This window comes from Sturnira hondurensis, unplaced genomic scaffold (assembly GCF_014824575.4).
Source record: "Sturnira hondurensis isolate 20B ecotype Veracruz unplaced genomic scaffold, ASM1482457v3 Scaffold0017746, whole genome shotgun sequence".
Classification (NCBI taxonomy): domain Eukaryota; kingdom Metazoa; phylum Chordata; class Mammalia; order Chiroptera; family Phyllostomidae; genus Sturnira; species Sturnira hondurensis.
This window is the reverse complement of record NW_028090377.1, coordinates 1,650,780-1,672,088: the sequence shown is the minus strand read 5'-3', so window position 1 is coordinate 1,672,088 and position 21,309 is coordinate 1,650,780. Positions and strand designations below refer to the sequence as shown.

The window sequence follows — 21,309 nt, the reverse complement described above, 5'->3', positions numbered from 1 at the left end:
CAAAAAAACCCACAAACGCTAATAAATTTATAACTTATTATTCAATTCTAATAACTGGTCCAGGGTAAAACTGCTATCTTCCTGAGGTGGGCTTAAGAATTTCTCTTCTTTCACGTTAGGTAAAATATTTCCCTTCTCTGTCTGTCAGCAAGGTAATTATGAAACAATTGTATGGAAGAACTTAGAAATGTTGCAAAATGCTGTATCAGTGGAATAACACTAATGACCAGGACCAAGAGGATGGTGATGGTGATGGTGATGATTATCACTTAGAGAATGCTTTACAAATCAAGTGTATTAAAAACATCACTTCACTTAACGAGGAGTCTGGAAAGAGCATAGAACTTACATTTAGAAACAACTAAATTTTAAACCCATTTCAGTCATTTATTTTCTGGTAATCATAAAGAAATTAAACTATCTCCTACATTCTGCATTTGTTTTGAGAACTTATTAGCTAATGTATGTACATTCCTAGAACTATTAATAATACAAAGTAAGAACTGAGAAACAAGAAGTAATTCATTTAAAATCCTATACAGCATAAACAAATGTTTTCCCAATGACAGGTGTCCTGTTAGTGTCTTTTGTCTGCCCCAGTTGAAGAGGTCACATCCTTCTGGAGACTTTTTTCTGCCTTCCAAAGATGCTTCCTTCCCAGCCCTATGTCAACATCTCCTTTTTCCAGCCACCTGCTTTCCTGATGGTTGGCATCCCAGGGCTGGAGGCCTTTCATGGCTGGATCTCCATTCTTTTCTCCTGCATGTACACTGCAGCCCTCACCGGAAACTGCCTCATCCTCCTGGCTGTGAGGAGGACTCCCAGCCTGCACCAGCCCATGTACTACTTCCTGTCCATGCTGGCCCTCACTGATGTGGGCCTCACCTTGTCCACACTGCCCACCACCCTGGCTGTGCTCTGGTTTGACCATAGTCTCATCGCTTTCAATGCCTGCCTGGCCCAAGTGTTCTTCCTCCACTCCTTCTCTGTGGTGGAGTCCTCGGTGCTCCTGGCCATGTCATATGACCGCTTTGTGGCCATCTCCAAGCCCCTGCACTATGCAGCTATCCTCACAAATACTATCATCATCAGGATTGCACTGGCGATTGTGGCCCGTGCTGTACTATCTCTCTTCCCACTGCCATTCCTGCTTAAACGTCTCAACTTCTGCCCTGACAAGATCATCTTGTCCCATTCATTCTGTTTCCATCCTGATGTAATGAGAAGAGCTTGTGCTGATATCACCATAAACATCTTCTATGGACTCTATGTGGTTCTGTCCACAGGAGGCGTAGACTCCTTGCTCGTTGTCCTGTCCTACTGTCTCATCCTGCACACAGTCCTGGGGTTGGCTTCTCCCCAGGAGCGTGTCCGGGCCCTCAACACATGTGTCTCCCACATCTTAGCAGTCTTTGTCTTCTTCATTCCAGTCATTACCATGTCCATGATTCACCGTTTTGGGAGGCACCTGCCCCCCATTGTACATGCCCTGGTTGCCTATGTGTACCTGGTGGTGCCTCCTGTGCTCAACCCCATCATCTACAGTGTGAAATCCAAGCCCATCAGGGAGGCCATGCTTAGAGTGCTGGGGAGGAAGGGCCAAGGCTGACGAAACTATGAAATGTAGCACAGCCTAGGTACCATGAGAGAGACTTGCTGTAGGCTCACAGAAACCTGCTACCTCCAGAAACCACGGAAAAATGGTGTCTATGTTAACAGTGGAAAGATCATGTGTCTTATTTCTGTTACAAATTTAGTTCATCATTTGCTTTGTAGTGGAAGCAGTGCTGAGGATTAAAGACTGGGAAATATATAAAACGTGGTCCTTTCCAGAAATACAATTTTAGGCCAAGATAAAGGCATGTATAGATACAACTAGTATATAAACTTGTAAACTCATAAGTATCATAATAAAGTCATTTGCAAGAGATTACTAGACACTGCAAATTGATAGCTGCCAGAACTTGCTTAGAAAAATTGGACAAACCCCAAAAAGGAAGAGGATCCTTTTTATTTCATCTTTTTAAAAAATGTGGGGATTCAGGGGAGGCGAGTTCTAGACAACATAGAAATTGAGTAAAAAAGAGCAACATAGTAACAAGACTCCACATTTTGAAGAAGTAAAAGTGTTTGTGGAAAGATGAGCATCTCTGTACTTTTTCACATCCCTACCGCTTGTTCTATCTTCACCAGTGTGACTGTGGCAGAGGGTCTGAAAAGGGAGAGGCATGGGATGAAGTCAGGAAGGTAGACTACCCAGGACTGCACATACTGCAGACTAAGTAGTTTGGTTTGTATCGAATGCATACAAATCATTTGTTAAAATTTTTTATAATAAAATGAGTTAGGAGTGTGACTTGCAGATTGGAAGTGTGTTGGATGTATGAACAAGACTGGAGCCTAACACACTATCAGTGTTTATCTGGTCTCAGGGTCTTGCCAGACACCATTTACTCTGCCGACAACATTCTCATCACCCCACTGACTGGCATGGCATTTCTACCTACCTTCTCATCTGTCAAGCATAAGCCTAATTTCTCAGAAAATCCTAACTAATTTTCTTTTTCACATTATACATTGGACTGTGTTTGCCTCCTGCACATAAGCAATAATCTGTCACTCAACAATACTGTAACTCCAAAGGTGCCAAAGTAAACTCAGTGCCTAGTGGTGTTTGTGGAATAATAGTAGTCCAATATTCTTTTGAAAGTGGAAGTGAATTTGAATCCCCAATGGATTAATTCATTTAAGGGGCAAGTTGGAGATTTTACTTCCAGGCAGCCTCTGGCACTTCAGAAAAAAAGAATATATATAAGTAAACAAAAGTCTGGGAGAAGTTTTCTTGATGAAATTGGATAGCTGATCTGAAGGTGTGAGAAGTGAAACACAAGTGACTGACTGAACTAAGCCCTCTCACCTAGTGAAGGTTTCCAACTTTTTCACTTTAGGGGAACTCTCCTGCCATCTGCCCAAAACTGATGCCCTTCATACCTCAGTGGAATACTCTGGCTTCATGAATTTTTATAGGAAAAAAATTACTATACTAAGATAAGTCAATATATTTCTGTTTGAGTATAACTTCTTACAAAGTGAAGCTGTGAGGGCATGTTTGTCTTTCTTCATACCTCCCCCATCAACACTCCTCCTGAAAGGGTGAGGTTCAATATTACAAGATCTTACTACATCGTGTCTGCACTGGGTAAGTAATATGCTATGTCGCAGTGGTTAAGAACACAAACTTTAGAGTCAGGGAAACAAATCTTAAATTCTATCAAACATATCTGTTATACTTACCAAGTATCAAACTTGGAGCATTTCACCATTTATGTATTGACAAATGGGGGTTTTGTTATTGTTGTTTGTTTGGCTTTATTACTGACCCCTATGTGCCAAGTACCCTGCTAGGTGATGAGAATACAGTGGTACCAAAACCAACTTTATTCTTATGTAAGAAATACAGATGAATTAAATCTCTCTAATTTCCTTTATCACCAGATGTAGATCCCTCTTCTTTTAAGGGCTTGTAATTAGATCAGGCCTATCAAGATATAAACTACCTATCTGTTGGGGACCACTCTATGTGGTTTCTGAGACTGTAGCCCCACCGGAACAAGTCCTGAAAGGGGCCAGTAAGTCTCCTGGAAAACCAGGTAAGATCACAGATGGCAAGCAAACCCAACTCTAACACTGAGGGTCCATCCCTCTGGGAATCAGGCCTGAAATGTACATTGTATCCTTTGAAGCTTGTTCTGCTTTGCTTTGTATAGCCCTGGTAATATAAACCTGATGCTTCAGTTCAAGGCACAAGGAATAAACTCCTTATCTCATGAAATCCATCTTAAAGACCCTCTGGCATCAGCATGACAAACAGACCCTGATCTATGACAGATCTCCGTGTTCCTTCAATTATTACCTATGGATAATACCTGTCTTTGTATGGCTATAGCCTTTTTGACATTGATTGATGAACTATGCATGTATGCTGTGTACACCTACACATACCATTCCCAATAAAAGCCATTTGGGAGAAGGGCTCAGGGCATTCTCCACTGGAGGAAATTGCCACCCCCTTTCCCACCAGAACAGCAAGATTGTGTCTGGGATGACTTATTTACCATGATGGAGGATGGGAGAATTCTGTGGGCCAGACTTCCACCCACACCTATCATAAGGTCAACTGTGTCATATAACATAACACAATGATGGGAGTGATATTTCACCATATTCGAAGGTTATGGAAACTCAAACAGGACATTTATGTGGGGCATTTTAGAATTCTGCCTACTACAGTGACTAAATAAATGGATTAATTAATAGATGTTTCTGTGAAAGCAAATAATAAGACTATCTAACCTGTTCTAAGGGGTCAAGAATGGCTTTTCTCAAGAAGTGGCAATTAATGTCTAATTATGGAAGATAAATTAACTAGAAAAAGGGAAGAGTGGGTGTTTGCGCAAAGGTATTTTAGGAAAAGAAAAACATGTCTCTAAACAGCTTGTAGGAGGAAAAGCCTGGTCTGGTCAAGGAAAGGAAGGAAAGGCAGGGTGACTGGAGGTCAAAGAGTAAGGAACCCATAGCTCAAGATGTGCCTGAAAATGGAAATGAGGACCAATCAGAAATATGGGAAATGATTAGGGCCGTAAGGAAGGATGAGGGTGGTTTTGATACGATAATATTGATTGTAGAAAAATTATTTCATACTGTGTGATAGGGAACAGATTAAATTAAAGCTATAATGTATGCAAATTTACCAGTTAGAAGGCTATTGAAATAGTCAAGGGGAGTAGACCTATACATAGAAAGAAACAGATGGGACTTCTGGTCAAGATGATGGCATAGGAATATAAGGTCCCCGAAACCTCCCACAATCACATCAAAATTATAACAAAACTACAGAACAACAATCATTCAGAACCACCTTAAATCTAGCTGAACAGAAACCCTATAACTAAGGATATAAAGAAGCCACATCAAGACCGGTAGGAAAAGTGGAAACCAGGAATGGGATGATCCCACACCCATGTGGGTAGTTAAACACTGGGAGAGATTATCTCAGATGGGGAGGTCCCCCCTGAGGAGCCAGGAGTCCCAGTCCCAAACCAGAACCCTCAGTCCAGGGTTCCACAGCTGGGTTTACAAGTCCCCATAATTTCTGGGTATAAATACTAGCAGAGATTGTAGATAAGCAAGACAGAGGGTTCCTATAGTCCCAGGCATTCCTTTTAAAGGGCTCATGCACTGATTACTTGGACTCACTTGCTCTGAGCTCCAGCACTGGGGCTGCAGTTCAAAAGGTGCAAGGGACATAGTGGGAGAAACTGGGTTGTCTAGCAATGGCTAGAGGAGCAGCTTTCTCCCAGACAGAAGTGCTGGCAGAGGCCATTGTTTATTGGATGACCCCTCCCCCTGTATAGCTGGCAGGTGGACACCATTTCTGAGTTTCCATCAACCTAACACTGTTCACCCCACCCTGGAATTCCCCGAGAGGGATGAAAAGCAGGGACCTACAGCCAACATTGCTCTACCCAGAGAAGCTATCATTCAGAATCAAAGAGCAGATAAAGATCTTCCCAGACAAGAAAAAGCTAAAGGAGTTCATTATCACCAAATCATTACTATAGAAAATGTTTAAGGGACTTATTTAAGAAAAAGAAGAGGATCAAAACTACAAACAATAAAATGGCAAAAAATACATATCTATCAACAATTGAGTCTATAAAGCAAACTAAGCAACAAGAACAGAGACAGAATCATGGATATGGAGAGCATTTTGATGGTTGCCAGATGGGAAAGGGTGTGGGAGAGTGGGTGAGAGGTGAGGGGATTGAGTACAAATAGGTAGTTATAGAATAGCCATGGGGATGTAAAGCACTGTATAGGAAATGGAGTAGCCAAAGGACTTATATGCATGACCCATGGACATGAACAAAGGTGGGGGTATTGCCTGAGGGAGTGGGTGGTGTCCCTAAAAGCAGAGCTTCCTGGTTGCTATGCTTGTAAAGAGCAAGATTTTCTTCTGTTCCATACCCAATGTGGCTACAAGTAAAGCATGGTTCTGAAAAAGTCCCTCTCCTACCAGCTAGCAGCCACCCTCAAATGACCAATGTTATCTACATCTACCACTCCTCTTATCCCATCTTAGCCAGTGCTTCCCAACCCTTGCTACCTTTCAGAGTCACCTATGAAGCCTTTTCAATGTAGTTTGCTGAGCCCTATGCAAGACCTCTGGAGTTAGAATCTCTAATAACAGTAGACCTAGAAATTTGCACTTCCCAAAAGTTCTCCAGGTGGGTCTCTTGTACAGTTGGAGAGCATTTGTCCATGCATCAGCACCATGTAAGAAGCATTATTCCAAACATCTTTTGTGCCCTAAGATAATTCTCAATAAATTTTAAGATTCAAATAATGTAAAGTATGTTCTCTGATCACAAGGAAATCGAATTAGAAAACAATAGCATAAAAAGCTCTGGGAAACTCCTCAAACCTTTGAAAACTAAACAATGCACTTTAAATAAACTATAGGTCAAAGAAGAAATTAACAGGGAAATTATTAGTTATTTTAAACTGAATGAAAAGGAAATATATCAAGTTTGTGGGATGTAGGTGTTAAGCAGTACTTAAAAGGGAAATGTTAAGCATTACGGCACCTATACAAGAAAAAAAAAAGATCCCAATAGCCTCAGCTTACACCTTAAGAACCTAGAAAAATAAGAGAAAATTAAATCCTATTTAAGCAGAAAAAGAAAATGATAAAGAGAAGAAATCAACAAAACAAAAAAGAGAAAATCAATGAAATTGAAATCTGTTTCATTGAGAAAAGCAATAAGATACATAAAGCTCTATCCAGATTCAACAAGAAGAGAGGTCGGGGGTGGGAGAAAGAGAGAGAGAGACATCAATATGAGGAATGAGAGAAGTGACCTCATTACAGATGCTACAAATATTAAAAGTATTATAGGAGAATATTGTAAATACCTTTATGCCAGTAAATTTGATAACTTAAGATAGAAAATGCCTTGAAAGACATAAAACCTTCCAAGTATGAACCAAGAAAGGGTGATACATCTTTCAGTTCTTCTTAGTGTCTTTCTTCCCATTACCTTTGTTTTCTACAGACATTTTCTTTGCATGGTTTTCACAAGAAGTAATTTCTATCTTCCAAATTTTATATTCCCTACACCACTGGTGTGGCATCCTTCCAGTGTTATACCTATATTTTAATACAGAACAATGACCAATAAGAAGATCTTAAAAATAAAGGAAAGGAATAGATTTCCTGTCAATTATGATAGTAAGAAATATGAAAAGAAAGAATAGGAGAATGGAAAGGAAGGAGGTGTGGAAAGACTACATCAGGGCTCTAAAAATGTCTGTGAAGGAGACCTTAGAGGAAAAACAGCTCTACTTCTTATACAAGCTACCCTGGCACTGGTGGTCTAAAGTGGACCTTCTCCCATCTACCCCAATTCCAACCTACTACTTCAGTAGCAGAAATAAAGAAAGGATGCTTTGGGGTCAGGATTTAAGCTCTAATGGTTATACGCTAGAACAGCAATTTTCAACCTTTTTCATCTCATGGCACAAATAAACTAATGGCTAAAATTCTGCAGCACGCCAAAAAACCATAATTTTGATTCATTCCCACCCAATGGTTATTGTTGTGTTAGCTGTTTTCATATTTTTAGTTTGACAATCTCAGGGAAAAGAGGTCAGTACCTCTGACTAAACAGTCAGGTGTCGCATATTTAAAAACCCTTGTGGCACGCCAGTGTGCCGTTCGCAGCACACCCATTGAAAACCGTTGTGCTGGAGAATAATATGTAGTGACTTAAAGTTCCCTAAGGTTGGGGTTTTTGTCTTATTCTTCTCTGTAACCCTAGCCTCCTCCAACACAATGTCTCATCTTATTATAACTTTCCATAAATGTTTGTTAAATGGTGGCTAAACAAATGTGCTCATCAGGCGATGCTGATAGTGACACAGTAATATGGTGCCATCTGCCTCAGCTCTTCTTGTAAGTTTACTAAGGCATGTCCTTTGCTTGTTGGTTTCCATGGTGAAGTATGATATTAAAAATTGCATCCTCTTCTATGTCCCTATTTTAGGTATCCTCCAGGTTCTCCATACCATTATTCTTCGACTTTCTTTGAGTTAAAAGTCCTTCATCACTGTTGACTTCCTTAGGAGTGGAAAGGGAAGACTGTAATCTGATTCTGTATCAGCTTCATTTCCTAGGTCAAGAGTAATAGAAAAAGTTAGGAGATGCCAGGAGAACGGACAAGAAAAAGTTTGAGAGTACCTCTTTTAAAACACAAACAATGAACATCAACTCTGAAATTGTAAGCCAGTGGTGTAATATGGTCCTTTCCCAAACTCAAGTTCTGCCTAGCTGAAGAATGGCAGACATAGTAGAAGGGGATGACACTCCACATGCATGTCTATTGACTGTGTCCATAGGAGTCTTATCTCAGTTAAAGCAGTGATGTAATTTACCTCACTAACTTGAATAGATATAGCTCAAAAGTCTCACAAACTTTTCTGAACTTGAAATGGTTCGTGTTTGTTTTTTTTTTTTAAGTATGCCAAGAGGTCTGGGAACACTGAGGAGAGTTTTGTTTGGGGAATTGTGTGTTTTATTTTGTTTGTTTGTATTTAGCTTTGCCTTTGGCAAATCATAAAGAAATATATGATTATCTTCACTTTATGAGATATTATTAAAATAAAATGGCAAAAGGCAACTTAGGCAAGGAAAACAGAGGCCTTAGAAGCCTCTGTTAAAATCATTAAGATATAATGATTTTAATATATAATCAATGATATAAAATCATTAAGAAATAGCAAGTATTACACAGTAGCTGAATAACATAGTATATGGAAACATTCAAAATATTTACTGGAAAAGTAAGATGGAAATAGGTATAGAAGAGAAGAGGAGCCTACTCACATTCTAAGAGGGTTGGACTCTCTATACAAGGCAATAAAAAAATATTTAATGGATTTTAAACAGGAAGGTTAGATAATCAGCTGTGTTTTGAAAAACTCCTTCAAGGTTATATAGGATTTAGGACAGATATGAATGATGTTGAAAGGGATTTGTGACTGATATAAATGATGTTGAAATGCAAGGAGACCAGTGTGGAGGGTATGCAAGCAAAATGTGAGCGTCTGGACTAGAGCATTAATAGTTAGAATGGAGAACATGAGACATGTTTACAAAGCATTTCTAGATAGAACCTACAAAAATGAACAAGTGGCTCCTATACAGATTTAATATTATTCGTACTTCCTCAGAACTCAAAAAAGGTTGAAGGCTGAGATAGTATGACCAGAGACAGGAATATAAAAAGGAAATGAGAAAGGTGCTGACAGGGTCCAGAGGGGAGAGAATCACAGGGGAAGGACTCACATGAACAAGTATTAAGGACACATGGGCAATAACTAAGGTGGGGGGTGGAAATGGGAGAGAGGTGGGGAGTACTGGGGTGGGGGGGGCAGGGCTGGGAATACAAGACAGAAAACTACTTGAACAAGAATTAAATTTTAAAAAATTTAAAAAAAATAAATACCTGCTGAATGGTTAAAAAAAGAAAGAAAGAAAGAAAGGTAGAAGGATGCTTGTGTAAAAGGCATATGATGAAGGTGTTTGCCCTGAACCTACCCTAGCTTCCAGCCAAATTTCTTAAAAGAGGTAGTCTCTCCCTCTCATTCTGGTCCTCCACTTCAAGCCCTTCCAGCAGACTCAGTGTGTGTGTGTGTGTGTGTGTGTGTGCACTTATACTCACAAAATGTTTAAGTCATTTAGTATCAAACCTATGAAACTTTATCCTGAGCATTATTAACTACCTTGAACCTGGAATTCCTTCTAAAAATCTAGAATAATGGCTGCATCTTTAGAAAACAAGATGTAAAACATGTCTGTCTGTTTATTATTTTTTTAACCATGAAATATTTATCTTTTTTCTTTTCACAAGTGGAATTGAGATTAATTATCCGGACCTATGTAGCATATTTTTATATGAGTGATAGCTTTTTTATATATTTGCTTTTTGTGGTGACTCATAAAAGTCAGTGATTCAGCCATTCAATGTTGTAGAAATATATGAAAATCCAAAATAAATTCCTACTGGGTGCCAAAATAATTTTTTTCTCATTTCAACATTTTCTTTTTCTTTATTTTATTTTTTATTTTTATTGTTGTTCAACTATTATTTTTTATTTTTAATGTATTTTATTGATTATGCTATTACAGTTGTCCCATTTTCCCCCTTTACTCCCCTCTACCCTGCATACCCCCTCCCACTTACATTTCCCAGCTTTAGTTCATGTCCATGTGTCATACTTATAAGTTCTTTAGCTTCTACATTTCCCATACTACTCTTACCCTCCCCCTGTCTATTTTCTACTTACCATCTATGCTACTTATGTACCTTTTGCCCCTCTCTCTGCCGTCCACTCCCCTGTTGTTGACCCTCCATGTGATCTTCATTTCTGTGATTTTGTTCCTGTTTTCATTGTTTGCTCAGTTTGTTTTCGTTTTTGTTTTAGATGTGGTTGTTAATAACTGTGAGTTTGCCGTCATTTTACTGTATGAGTTTTTTATCTTCTTTTTCTTAGATAAGTCCCTTTAACATCTCATATAATAAGGGCTTGGTGATGATGAACTTTTTTAACTTGACCTTATCTGGAAAGCACTTCATCTGCCCTTCCATTCTAAATGAAAGCTTTGCTGGAAAGAGCAATCTTGGACGTAGGTCCTTGCCTTTCATGACTTTGAATACTTCTTTCCAGCCCCTTCCAGACCTTACAGTTTCCTGTAAGGTCTCTTTTGAGAAATCCACTGACAGTCTGATGGGAACTCCTTTGTAGGCAACTCTCTCCTTTTGTCTTGCTGCTCTTAAGATTCTCACCTTCATTTTAATCTTGGGTAATGAATGTAATTATGATATGCCTTGGTGTATTCCTTCTTGGGTCCAACTTCTTTGGGACTCTCTGAGCTTCCTGGATTTTCTGGAAGTCTATTTCCTTTGCCAGATTGGAGAAGTTCTCCTTTATTATTTGTTCAAATAACTTTTCCACTTGTTGCTCTTCCTCTTCTCCTTCTGGTACCCCTATAACTCAGATGTTATAACGTTTAAAGATGTCCTGGAGGTTCCTAAGCCTCTCCTTATTTTTTTGAATTCTTGTTTCTTTATTCTTTTCTGATTGGATATTTCTTTCTTCCTTCTGGTCCACTTCATTGATCTGAGTGCCAGTTTCCTTCCCATCACTATTGGTTCCCTGTACATTTTCCTTTATTTCACTTAGCATAGCCTTCATTTTTCATCTAATTTGCAACCAAATTCAACCAATTCTGTTAGCATCCTGATTACCAGTGTTTCAAACTGCACATCTGATAGGTTTGCTACATCTTCATCACTTAGTTGTATTTGTTCTGGAGTTTTGATCTGTTCTTTCATTTGGGCCTTTTTTTTTGTCTTGACATGTCTGTTACATAGAGCTGGGTGGAGGCTTAGGTGTTCATGAAGGGCAGGGGCAACCCACCTCACTGTGTGGTGACCCTGTATGTGGGGCAGGGATTTGAGAGGGAACAATGGCACTTGCTCCACTCTCTGCCAGATTTCAGTCACTTCCCCAACTTTCCACAAGTAAACTGGGCCCTTCTGGTACTGATTCACCTGTGGGTGGTTTGTGTACATTCTAGGGCCCTGTGGGTCTCTCCAATGAAATCTCCTGTGAGGCTGGGAGTTTCTCCCGGCACCTCAGTCCCCACAGGTGTTTTCAATTGATGATTTGAGGTTTTATTTTTCCTCACTGGGACCCTGGGTTGCATGGTCTGTCTCCCCAGTTTTGCCTGGTTTATGTACTTGTGGGACCACCCAGTCCACCAGCCACCTTGCCCACCATGCCTCTCCACAATCCACAGCCTCTCTGGATCCTCCGCCCGTTGTCTTGTGTGCCAGGGCCCACCAGCCGCTGCTTTGCCCAACCCCTCTCCACTTGGCCGCCTGACTCTGCCCCTCCTACCAGTATGGATGAATACGTCTACTTTAACTCCGTGGTTGTTCAACTTCCATACAATTCAATTTTCTGTCAGTACTAGTTGTTTTTTGTTTCTATATTATTGTTCTCCTTATTTTGGTTATGCAAGGAGGCACGTTGTGTCTACCTATACCTCCATCTTGGCCAGAAGCCCTGATTTATCTGTTTATTATTATTCTGCCTATGTCTCAAATAGAATTTCAAATATAAAACACACACATACATTTATCATATGCCCATACAGAAGCATGTACAAAAAAACACTTAATAAAAATCTGAAAAAATAAACACCAAAATACTAACAATATTTTTTTTCAGGTGACAAGTTTATTGGAGTCTCACTATATCGTTACTTTTTTTATATTTTCAGAGTGTCTAAGATTTTTGTTTACAGTAATTTCATTGCTTCCCTAATAGGAATAAAAGATCTGTCTTTCCCTGTCTTTCATTCTATTTCTCTCAATCCCAGTGGCACTCCAGGCCTAAAGGGAAAAGTTATTTTCAAAAATGGGGGTTGGGAGTACACGGCTCTGCTGCCCCATCCACATAGACATGCTCCAACCAGTTTCATCTTTGGAGGATCTGTTGTGCTTTTATCAAGAAAAAAAATTTTCCCTAATGCTGTCTCCCAAAATGTTCATACCAAAAATCTAAATTAAAAGACTTCAAATGAATAAGAAGTTTGATCACTGATACCTAGGTATCTACAGTGTGGGTCATCACATGGAAAAAATGAAGGATGCGCTGCCGGATCTCCTTTGTCTTCACTCCATAGACAATAGGGTTGAGCACAGGAGGGATAAGCAGGTACACGTTGGCCATGATGACCGGCAGGAGCGAACTATGCCGCTTGCCAAAGCGGTGCACCATAGACAATCCAATGAATGGCACATAGAATATGAAAACAGCACACACATGAGACACACAGGTGCCAAAAGCCTTTTTCTGGGCTTCTCGTGTCAAGCCCAACACAGTCTTGAGAATAAGCAGATATGACAAGGAGATGAGAAGTGAATCCAGGCCAATGGCAGAGATGATGACGATGAGGCCATAGATGACATCAACACGGATGTCAGCACAGGCCAGTTTCATGACATCTTGGTGTAGGCAGTAGGAATGGGAAAGGGTATTGGAGCGGCAGAAAGGCAGCAGTTTGATAAAGACAGGCAGGGGTGCCATAAGTGCAGCACCACGTAGCACAGCAGCCACACCAATCTTGGTAACACGTGGCAATGTTAGCACAGTTGCATGACGTAGTGGGTGGCAGATTGCCACATAGCGGTCAAAGGCCATGGCCAGCAATACCGTGGACTCCATGCCAGATAAGGAGTGGATAGCAAACATCTGCAGCAGACAAGCATCAAATTGGATGATAGTAGAATTGAACCAGAAGATAGCCAGCATTTTGGGCATGGATGAAGTGGAGGTGAGGACATCAAGGCCAGAAAGCATGCAAAGGAAAATATACATGGGTTCATGGAGTCTGTGCTCCATCCACACAATGTAGATGATTGTCAAGTTACCTAGCACAGCAATGAGATAAAGGAAGCACAATGGGAAGGCCAACCAGAACTGAGCTTTTTCCAAGCCAGGGAGTCCTATTAGAACAAAATATGTGGCACTGGATTCATTGCCATCAGGGCCCACCATAGTGAAGAAGCTAAGCTGCAACGAACCAACCAATGCCAGGCCAGGGAAGGCTGGAATGCAAAGATGAGCCATTGTCAGATCCTTCAGAATCACAACACCATACTTCTTCCCCTCCATGCTGATGCCCTATTCTCTGACTCAAATTCTAACTTCATTGTCTATCCAAACCCTGATTCTATTCTAAATTCAACCTAACCATCCTTCAAAACTCAAGCCCCAGATAAAAATTTACCAGCCCTACTTACTAATCCCACCCCTGGCTACAAAGTGATGGATGAAACTAGAGATTGCTGAGGTGAAAAATGTCAGGTTTGAGTTTGCTTAGATCATCTCTCAGTTGAAACAAAGCAGCGGTCCCCAACCTGTTTGGCACCAGGGACCGGGCTTCGTGGAAGACAATTTTTCCACAGAGAGCAGTGGGAGGAGCAGGGGAGGGGGCAGAAGGAGAGGAGACAGAAGGCAGAGCTCAGGCAGTAATGCAAAGCTTTGCTCACTTGCCCACTGCTCACTTCCTGCTGGGCTGCCTTGCTCCTAACAGGCCACTGACTGGTACCAGTCCCTGGCCCCGGGGGTTGGGGACACCTGAGTTACAGAGTTAGCTAACTTCCTCCTTTCTAGCATCCACAAATATTCACATGTTGCTCATTTTTATTAGTTTATGCAAATTGTATAGATTTAATATGTGTGTATACATACATGCATGCATTACACATATACATTCAGCTATACTTTGGGAGCAGGCTATGGAAAGAGTACCATTTACTTTAGGGTGTATTCAAGATGATTTTATCTTGGGAATTAAAAAGCAAAGGTAGATTTATAAGATAGGGCCTTTGGCCATGGGGTAGGGCCTTTCTGCCTGGGGAACCAGAGAAGAACCGAGTGTTCATGGCCACCAGCTGGAAGGGCTTGCACCAGTCACTGGGGTTCAGGATGTGTCAATACACTTTATTCTACCATTAAGTTGTCACCTACAGGTTCTCTCAGACCAGATACAAAGGGGAAATCACTAGGAGCATGGGATTTAAAGCACAGTGACCGAATTTAATTCAAACTACTGGAAAAAGAAGGTATAAGGAGTCATATTTAACCTAGAATTTCAGGCAATAGGCCAAAGCCATCAAAGTCACTTAAGTCTTCTGTACTGACCTCTCCGTAGCATATGACACTGTGAGCAGTTCCCTCCTTGAAATGTCACCCTCTTCCTTCTGCTTCTCCTCATCTCTCTCTGATCACTAGTTCTTGGTCTCCTTTCTGGACCTTCAGCCTCCTCTGCTTGACCATTAAACATACTCCTAAATAACAATGCTCTCAGAATTTTATCCTCACTGTTCTTGTTCTGTATCCCTCTTCTTAGGCCATCTCATTCCCTTGAGTAAAGCCATTTTATGCATAAACTGTTGATTCCCAAATCTATTTGGCAAGCCCTGAATTATCATTTGTGATCCAAATTCCTAATCCCAAAGTCTTACCAAAGTACTTGCCTGTCTGTCTCTCAAGGACATCCAACTCTCCCTGTCCAAAAACAAATCTCCCAGAGGCAGTGTTATATAGCTGTTAAGAATGTGAGTTATGAAGTCAACCCTTCAAATCCCAGTCAAGGACTTCCTTAGGTGTGTAATCTAGGGCAAATCAGTTAACCTTTTTAAGCCTCAGTTTTATCACCTTTCAAATGAAGACAACAGTCACTGCCTAATAGAGGTCGATGTGAGGATCAAATGAGATGTTGAGTGTGAAGCGTAAAACACAATGCCAGGCACATAGTGAGCCTGCAGAAAACCCTATCTATTCTTGTTAACTGTTTAGCCTCCAGTGTTTCCTTTTCCTGTTATGGTGGCCAAAACTGTCAAACAAGCTAGACACTCTGACTCTGATTGCTATGACTCTCTTGCAAACTTTTCCGTCTGTACAATCCCAATAATTGTCTAACCAAAAGAAACCAGGTCACTAAAAATTGTTTTCAAAAATTCCTTTGAAATCTGCAAATTGATTCTAAAATAAAGACTGAACTGCCAGGCTGGGGTAAAAGGTCTGTATTTCAGTATCTGGCCCTAGGTTTCTCCCTTACTACTCCCCAGCGTGGCCCCTATGATTCGGCCTTCTTAGACTACATAGTGTTTCATAAAGGAGCATTGATCCCCATACCTCTGTGTCTTTTCATCTTTTTTTACTTCTTGTCCCATTGTCAAGATCCTCCCAGGCCTCCCTCCTCAGCTTTCCACTGAGCAAAAGCTTACTCATCTTTCACATCCTGGTTAACTGTCTCTCTCTCCTATGCTATTTTCCTAAACCTCTTTCCCCTGGGGATAATTAAATATTTCCTGCTCTATGCTCCCAGAGAAATTTATTTAGGTCTCATTTTATGAATTTAACCTCCTGAACTATAATTATTGCATAATTGCTTTCCCTTGAATTATAAATTATTGCATTTTTGCTTTCCCCTGAATTACGACAGAAACCCTACCATATTTATTAGTGTTTAGTTAATGTGCATTGAAAACAAAAATGAGTTTTATTAAAGGAAGACTCCCTCAGTGGGCATCTAATGAGTAAAACACAGTCAAGAGTGCGGGAAGGATTGACAGTTCTCTGAACTTTAGAGACTTTTGAAAAGAATAAGAGAATACTTAGAAGCTGAGGGTGGGGTGGTCTTAACTGCAGGACAAGAATCTTTAGGGCCAAACGGAAAAGGCCTTTCTTACCCAGGGAGCTGGGGAGCATGTGAGCACACATGGAGAACAGAGTAGGTGGAAAGCCTCAGCTCTAAATAAATGCAAAGTGGACATACACATAGTCTGTGCCCAAGAGAGGAGGTGACCTAGGATTCCTCCCCTGGAGACATTAGCAGGAAGGCTCTGGTTCCCCAGAGAGCCAGATCTCCATACCATCCAGAAATTTCACATGAACAGAAATGATAGTGCAGGGCAAATACCAGGATTAATATGGGCTGTCTTAGAAGACGTGTTGGGAAAGAATCATGGATTGCCATATTCGATCCTATAACCTCCAAGGGTAAATGATATAATAAGCAGAGTCCTGAGGCTAGCAATACAAGTCTCAGCCATAAACCAATGCAGAGGACATAATAACTCACAGTACTGCTGCAAAATTATACGAGATAAGGTATATCAAAAGGCATTGTAAAAACTGCATCACAGTGTGCAAAGCACTTTTTCTTTGTTTCTATAAAAATAGGAGACAAGATCTCTGAAATGGTATGAAGTTTCTAAAAACTATGCATTTCCCTCTTATTTTTCACCTCACTGCCACTCTACCTCAAGCACATACTAATACACATGGACACAGTGACAAGCAGTCCATCTCTCATGATGGCGAAGACTGAGCACTGATATGGAGAAATCAGAGAGGAAGATTCACCTGCACTGGAAGGGCAGTGTCTCAGCAGCATGAAATGGGCAGGCTATTGCTGGAGGTAAAATATTAGACTGGACTTCAGAAGACTGCAGCAGGACAAAAAGAAAGGACTGGGAGAGGGAGCCAGCCAGAGGGCTCAAGAATCCCCCCTCAGACTGCCCACCCCTGAGGAATCCCAATCTCCCACAGTCCCACCAGGAGGCAGGCAGAGGGACCAAAGGACTTGCAGCCTGAACAACTACTGGTAACCGGAACCACTGGCACATACTCTGAGATAGACCATTTGGAGTTCTGCAGGAAATTGGAACTAAATCACTCTAATTTAAAAATAAAGCACAATCAAGGAAAAACAAACACAGGAACTTTCCTCTTTTCTTTTTTTTTTTTTTTTAGAAAGGCCACCTACACTGCTCTCACCTCCAGGGACTAATCCTGTGCTTAAAATTTCTCTCTGAAAAAGATGCACTGTCTTGGCAAGTCCCAGGAATGTTCCTTGGAGAACTGTGAAGGACATACTGGCCTTTTCTCAAGGATGAGGGAGCAGGAGCCCCAGCTTCAAAGAGTAGACATCCACTATGAGGTTTTTAGTCCTCTTCATTCCTTCCCCCTGGCCTCTAACACTCTGTCTCCCAGTGCCAGTTCAGACCCTATGACCAGCCCTTGCTCACACTCTTCCCCAGAACTTTCTCAGCTCCTGCCTTCTCCGAGACCCAAGTAAAAGCAGTCAGGGAGAGAGGCCAGAGCTATCAGCTCTATCTCTTCTGACCCAACAGAACAACAAGGTCACTCCCAAAACAGATTTTATTGTTTTTATGGTGATAGCAGAAGTCACTGAGTGCCAACAAAACTATGGATACTGCATAAAGCTTACGACAAAAATTCTATGGATCTTCTCTAAATGTTGTATGTGAGAAAACTGGTGTCCCAGGGGGGAAAATAATGTTGCCAGGGCTTAACAGTTTACTGGTGAAGCAGAAATTTAACCTACATTGGCTAACTCCAAGGCCTTACATTTTCCCCTATTCTAGGATGCTTTTAATTTTGTGCACCTTCTGAAAGCTAATAAATTCTTCCCAAGAGGGAGGGTAGATGAGGGTGTGCTAAATAGAGCACCTGGCCCAGTTAGACCCTGGGAAGGGAACCCAAGAGGGAAGTAAAAAGACCCTCCTGACAGAGATGCGGGCACTCTCTTCCTTTCAGCCCCAACTCCTTTGACTGTGGCATGGGCAGTCCCCACAGTACAAATTAAAAAGCTTTACCCACTACACTACCCAATCCACTACCCAGTACTTCCTTCACATATTAGAGTCTGTCATCAACCTGCCTGGCAGATATTGTTAATTCCACTTGACAGATAAGGACGTTGAGGGTTAGTTAGTTTTCTCATTGCCAAATCCATGTGCTTTCCAATAGGCCAGGCTACTTACTGCCCTTCCTCTTTACCAGACTCCTTAAGAATGGGTCAATGCTTTTTAAGGACTGTTTCAATGTTAACTTACAAGGAATTCAAAATCTGAGGACCCATGAGTCTAGAGGGCCTCTCGAGAACTCAGGACATTGGACCAGGTTCAGTGGGGAAAGGGAATAAGGAGGGGATGGGAGAGGGGATTTGTGGTCACTTCCATATCTGGGCTAAGCACACAGAATGTCCCATGCCTGCAACATTGGGTACATATCTCGTGTACCACTGCTGGCCTCTGTGGGGACACCTGGCACAGAATGTCTTAGAGGGAAGCCCAGAAACACCTAGGAAACTCTAGCTTCTGGTCCCAGGCCCAGAGAGGGAAGGCCAACCTCAGGAGCAATGCTGTGATGAACTGAACAAGGATGGCTAGAGCTCATTATTCAATTCACAAAGGAGAAGCCCCTTTTCTTAATACACTATCAGGGTGGTAGCCCTAGAATCACATCCACTCCAAATTATCACATCCTCTGTTCCCCATACCTTGCTTGTATTTAATAAAGCAAATGAACCCCTGAAGGGCCCTGGCCATTCTTTTTAGACAATAATGGAAAGATAAGAGAGTGCAATTTCTAACTAGATAAAAAAGTGAGGCTCCCAGCTCCACTCTATACATTCAAGTCAGCCTGGCCCTCCAAAACCACTCCTATGCAGAGCCCAGGGACTCTGGTTCCTGCCCCTCTACTTCTCAAGAAAGACCAGAGCCAATGAGTCCCAGAGACCTGGACAGTTTGACTTAGTTGTCAGTGTCCAACACAGCTACTCTGGCTGCTGCCTGCACATAGGAAATAGCTGAAGAAATACTGATTTCTTCAACAATTATTGGTTGGATATCTACTATGGACCAGACTCAGTGCTAAGCACTGGAGATATTAAGATATCTGTATCTTGTGGGCAAGTCATAGGTCAGCCCTCCAGCAGTGGGGATTAATTGAGACAAATATGTGGCCATCACAGCATTTTGTGAAAAATGCTAGGACAAGGGTAAGTGCAAGAGCCTTGGGAGCAAACAGATACTAACTCACCAAGTTGTCATGCTCAGAGAGCTTCCTTGAGGAGGTGACATCTGAGCCAAGACTTGTGGGGCCAGTAGTAGTTAAACTGGTAGGCTTGGGGGCATGGAGACAGCAACATTCAGTTAGACAACAAAAACATATAGCATCTACTATTTGCCCCCAAATGGAGATAAAACAGGAAAAAAATCAGTATTCTTATGCAGCTCATGCATTAGGAAGGTGACAACAAAAAATAACAAATAAATAAGCAAGAATATTTCAGACAAACATATGTGCACTGAAGACAAGACAGAGTAACAGGAAACAAAGGGCAGGGACAGGGCACCCATATTTGCGATGGAAATCAGTGCTGCCTCTCTGAGAAGGTGACGTATAAGCTGAGAGCTGTGTGATGAAATATGCCAACCATTCTAAGATCTAGAGAGAGATGGTTTCAGCCAGAGGAGACAGCAAAAAGAAAAGGCCTTGAGTCAAGAGTGAGTTTGGAGGTTTTCAGAACAGAAAGAAAGTCAATGTGGCTGGAGTATCGAGAGCACAGGACAGTTTTAGACGATGAGGGCAGGAAAGGGGTAGGGAATAGATCATGTAGTGGCTTTCAGGACAAGGCAAGGAGCTTTGATTCTGAGTGATCTGGAAGAATGTAAGCAACAGACCTGATTTAATTTGTTTTTAAAAGTGCACTCTCATAAATACAGAGACCCAGAGAGAAAGAGGACACACCAATACCTTGTTAAACAGAACATACCTTGTTTGGAAAGTTGTAAGTAGTTCAATGTGGCTGGAAAGAATACAAGGCAGGGGACATTGCAGTGTAGACCCTAATTCACTTTTTAAATGGACACTAAACCTGATCTGAGACACAGAAGCCTGGGAAGAGTGCTAAATCCCAATCCTAAGTCAGCCACAGCCTGACTCCTGAAGCAGAGCATCCAATCGGCCTGGACCCCATTCAGACCCCAAAGAGACTTATATATAGTGTGACCCCTAATCACAGCTGAGCTTGGACCACACTACCAGCCTGGGACTGGCCCTGTTCACACAAACCCCTATCTAATTCCAGGTCAGTTCCAACCCCATCTGTTTTCTGTCCCTCTTCACCTTCATTTAAACCAACTCCTGCCAGGCTCTAGATGGGCACCTAGTAGAGTGAAAATTGCGTGAAAACTCCCCACAAGAGCATCTAATACCATCTGTGCTTCCTTTCACCACACAGACATAGAAATTGTTGATGAGGCCATCTGTTCTGAGTCAGGGGCCACTTTCATATCCCTGGTCCATCCTTGTATTTATGATTTCACAGCCTGGTTTCTCATTCACTCAGCAGGCCTAATGGGAGACTCCTAGCTACAAGCAACCCTCATGCCTGGACATACCCCTGCGTTCCTGCACTCACCTCAGCTGCATTGCAGGAATGTGTGCCCTTTTCACAGGTACTCCTTCTGAACAGGTCTGGCAGTGTAGCTCTCTCTGTCTTCTACCCTCTCCCTTGGACCTCCCTGGTCAGAGTTATTTATTTATTCTCTGTCTTACCTGTGTCCTGGGAAGGTGTGCCTGGAGGGATAGGGAAGGAGGAGCAGTAAAGAGAGGGGATCCCTAGAGTCCTCCCCAGATGAGCCCTGTGCCAGTTCCCAACATGAAGTTAGGCACAAGGAATGAGTGGGGAAAAGCTATCGGAAACAAATTTGTGTGTCCATGGTCTTTTGTGTAAAGGGCTTTTCTCCAAGTTTCTTCTCAGACTCATCAAACTCAGCCAAAGGAAAAGTAGCA

At 41.7% G+C, this 21,309-nt stretch overlaps 2 protein-coding genes across 2 annotated transcripts; one reads left to right on the top strand and one right to left on the bottom strand.

Moving 5' to 3' along the window:
- The first annotated feature begins 646 nt into the window (after positions 1-646).
- LOC119002653 (olfactory receptor 51I2-like) lies at positions 647-1,609 on the top strand. The gene has a single exon (XM_037068670.1). It carries the CDS (start codon positions 647-649, stop codon positions 1,607-1,609), a length of 963 nt encoding a protein of 320 aa, XP_036924565.1.
- An 11,126-nt stretch (positions 1,610-12,735) lies between these two features.
- LOC119002670 (olfactory receptor 51E1) lies at positions 12,736-13,689 on the bottom strand. The gene has a single exon (XM_037068690.1). It carries the CDS (start codon positions 13,687-13,689, stop codon positions 12,736-12,738), a length of 954 nt encoding a protein of 317 aa, XP_036924585.1.
- Between the last annotated feature and the right edge of the window lie 7,620 nt (positions 13,690-21,309).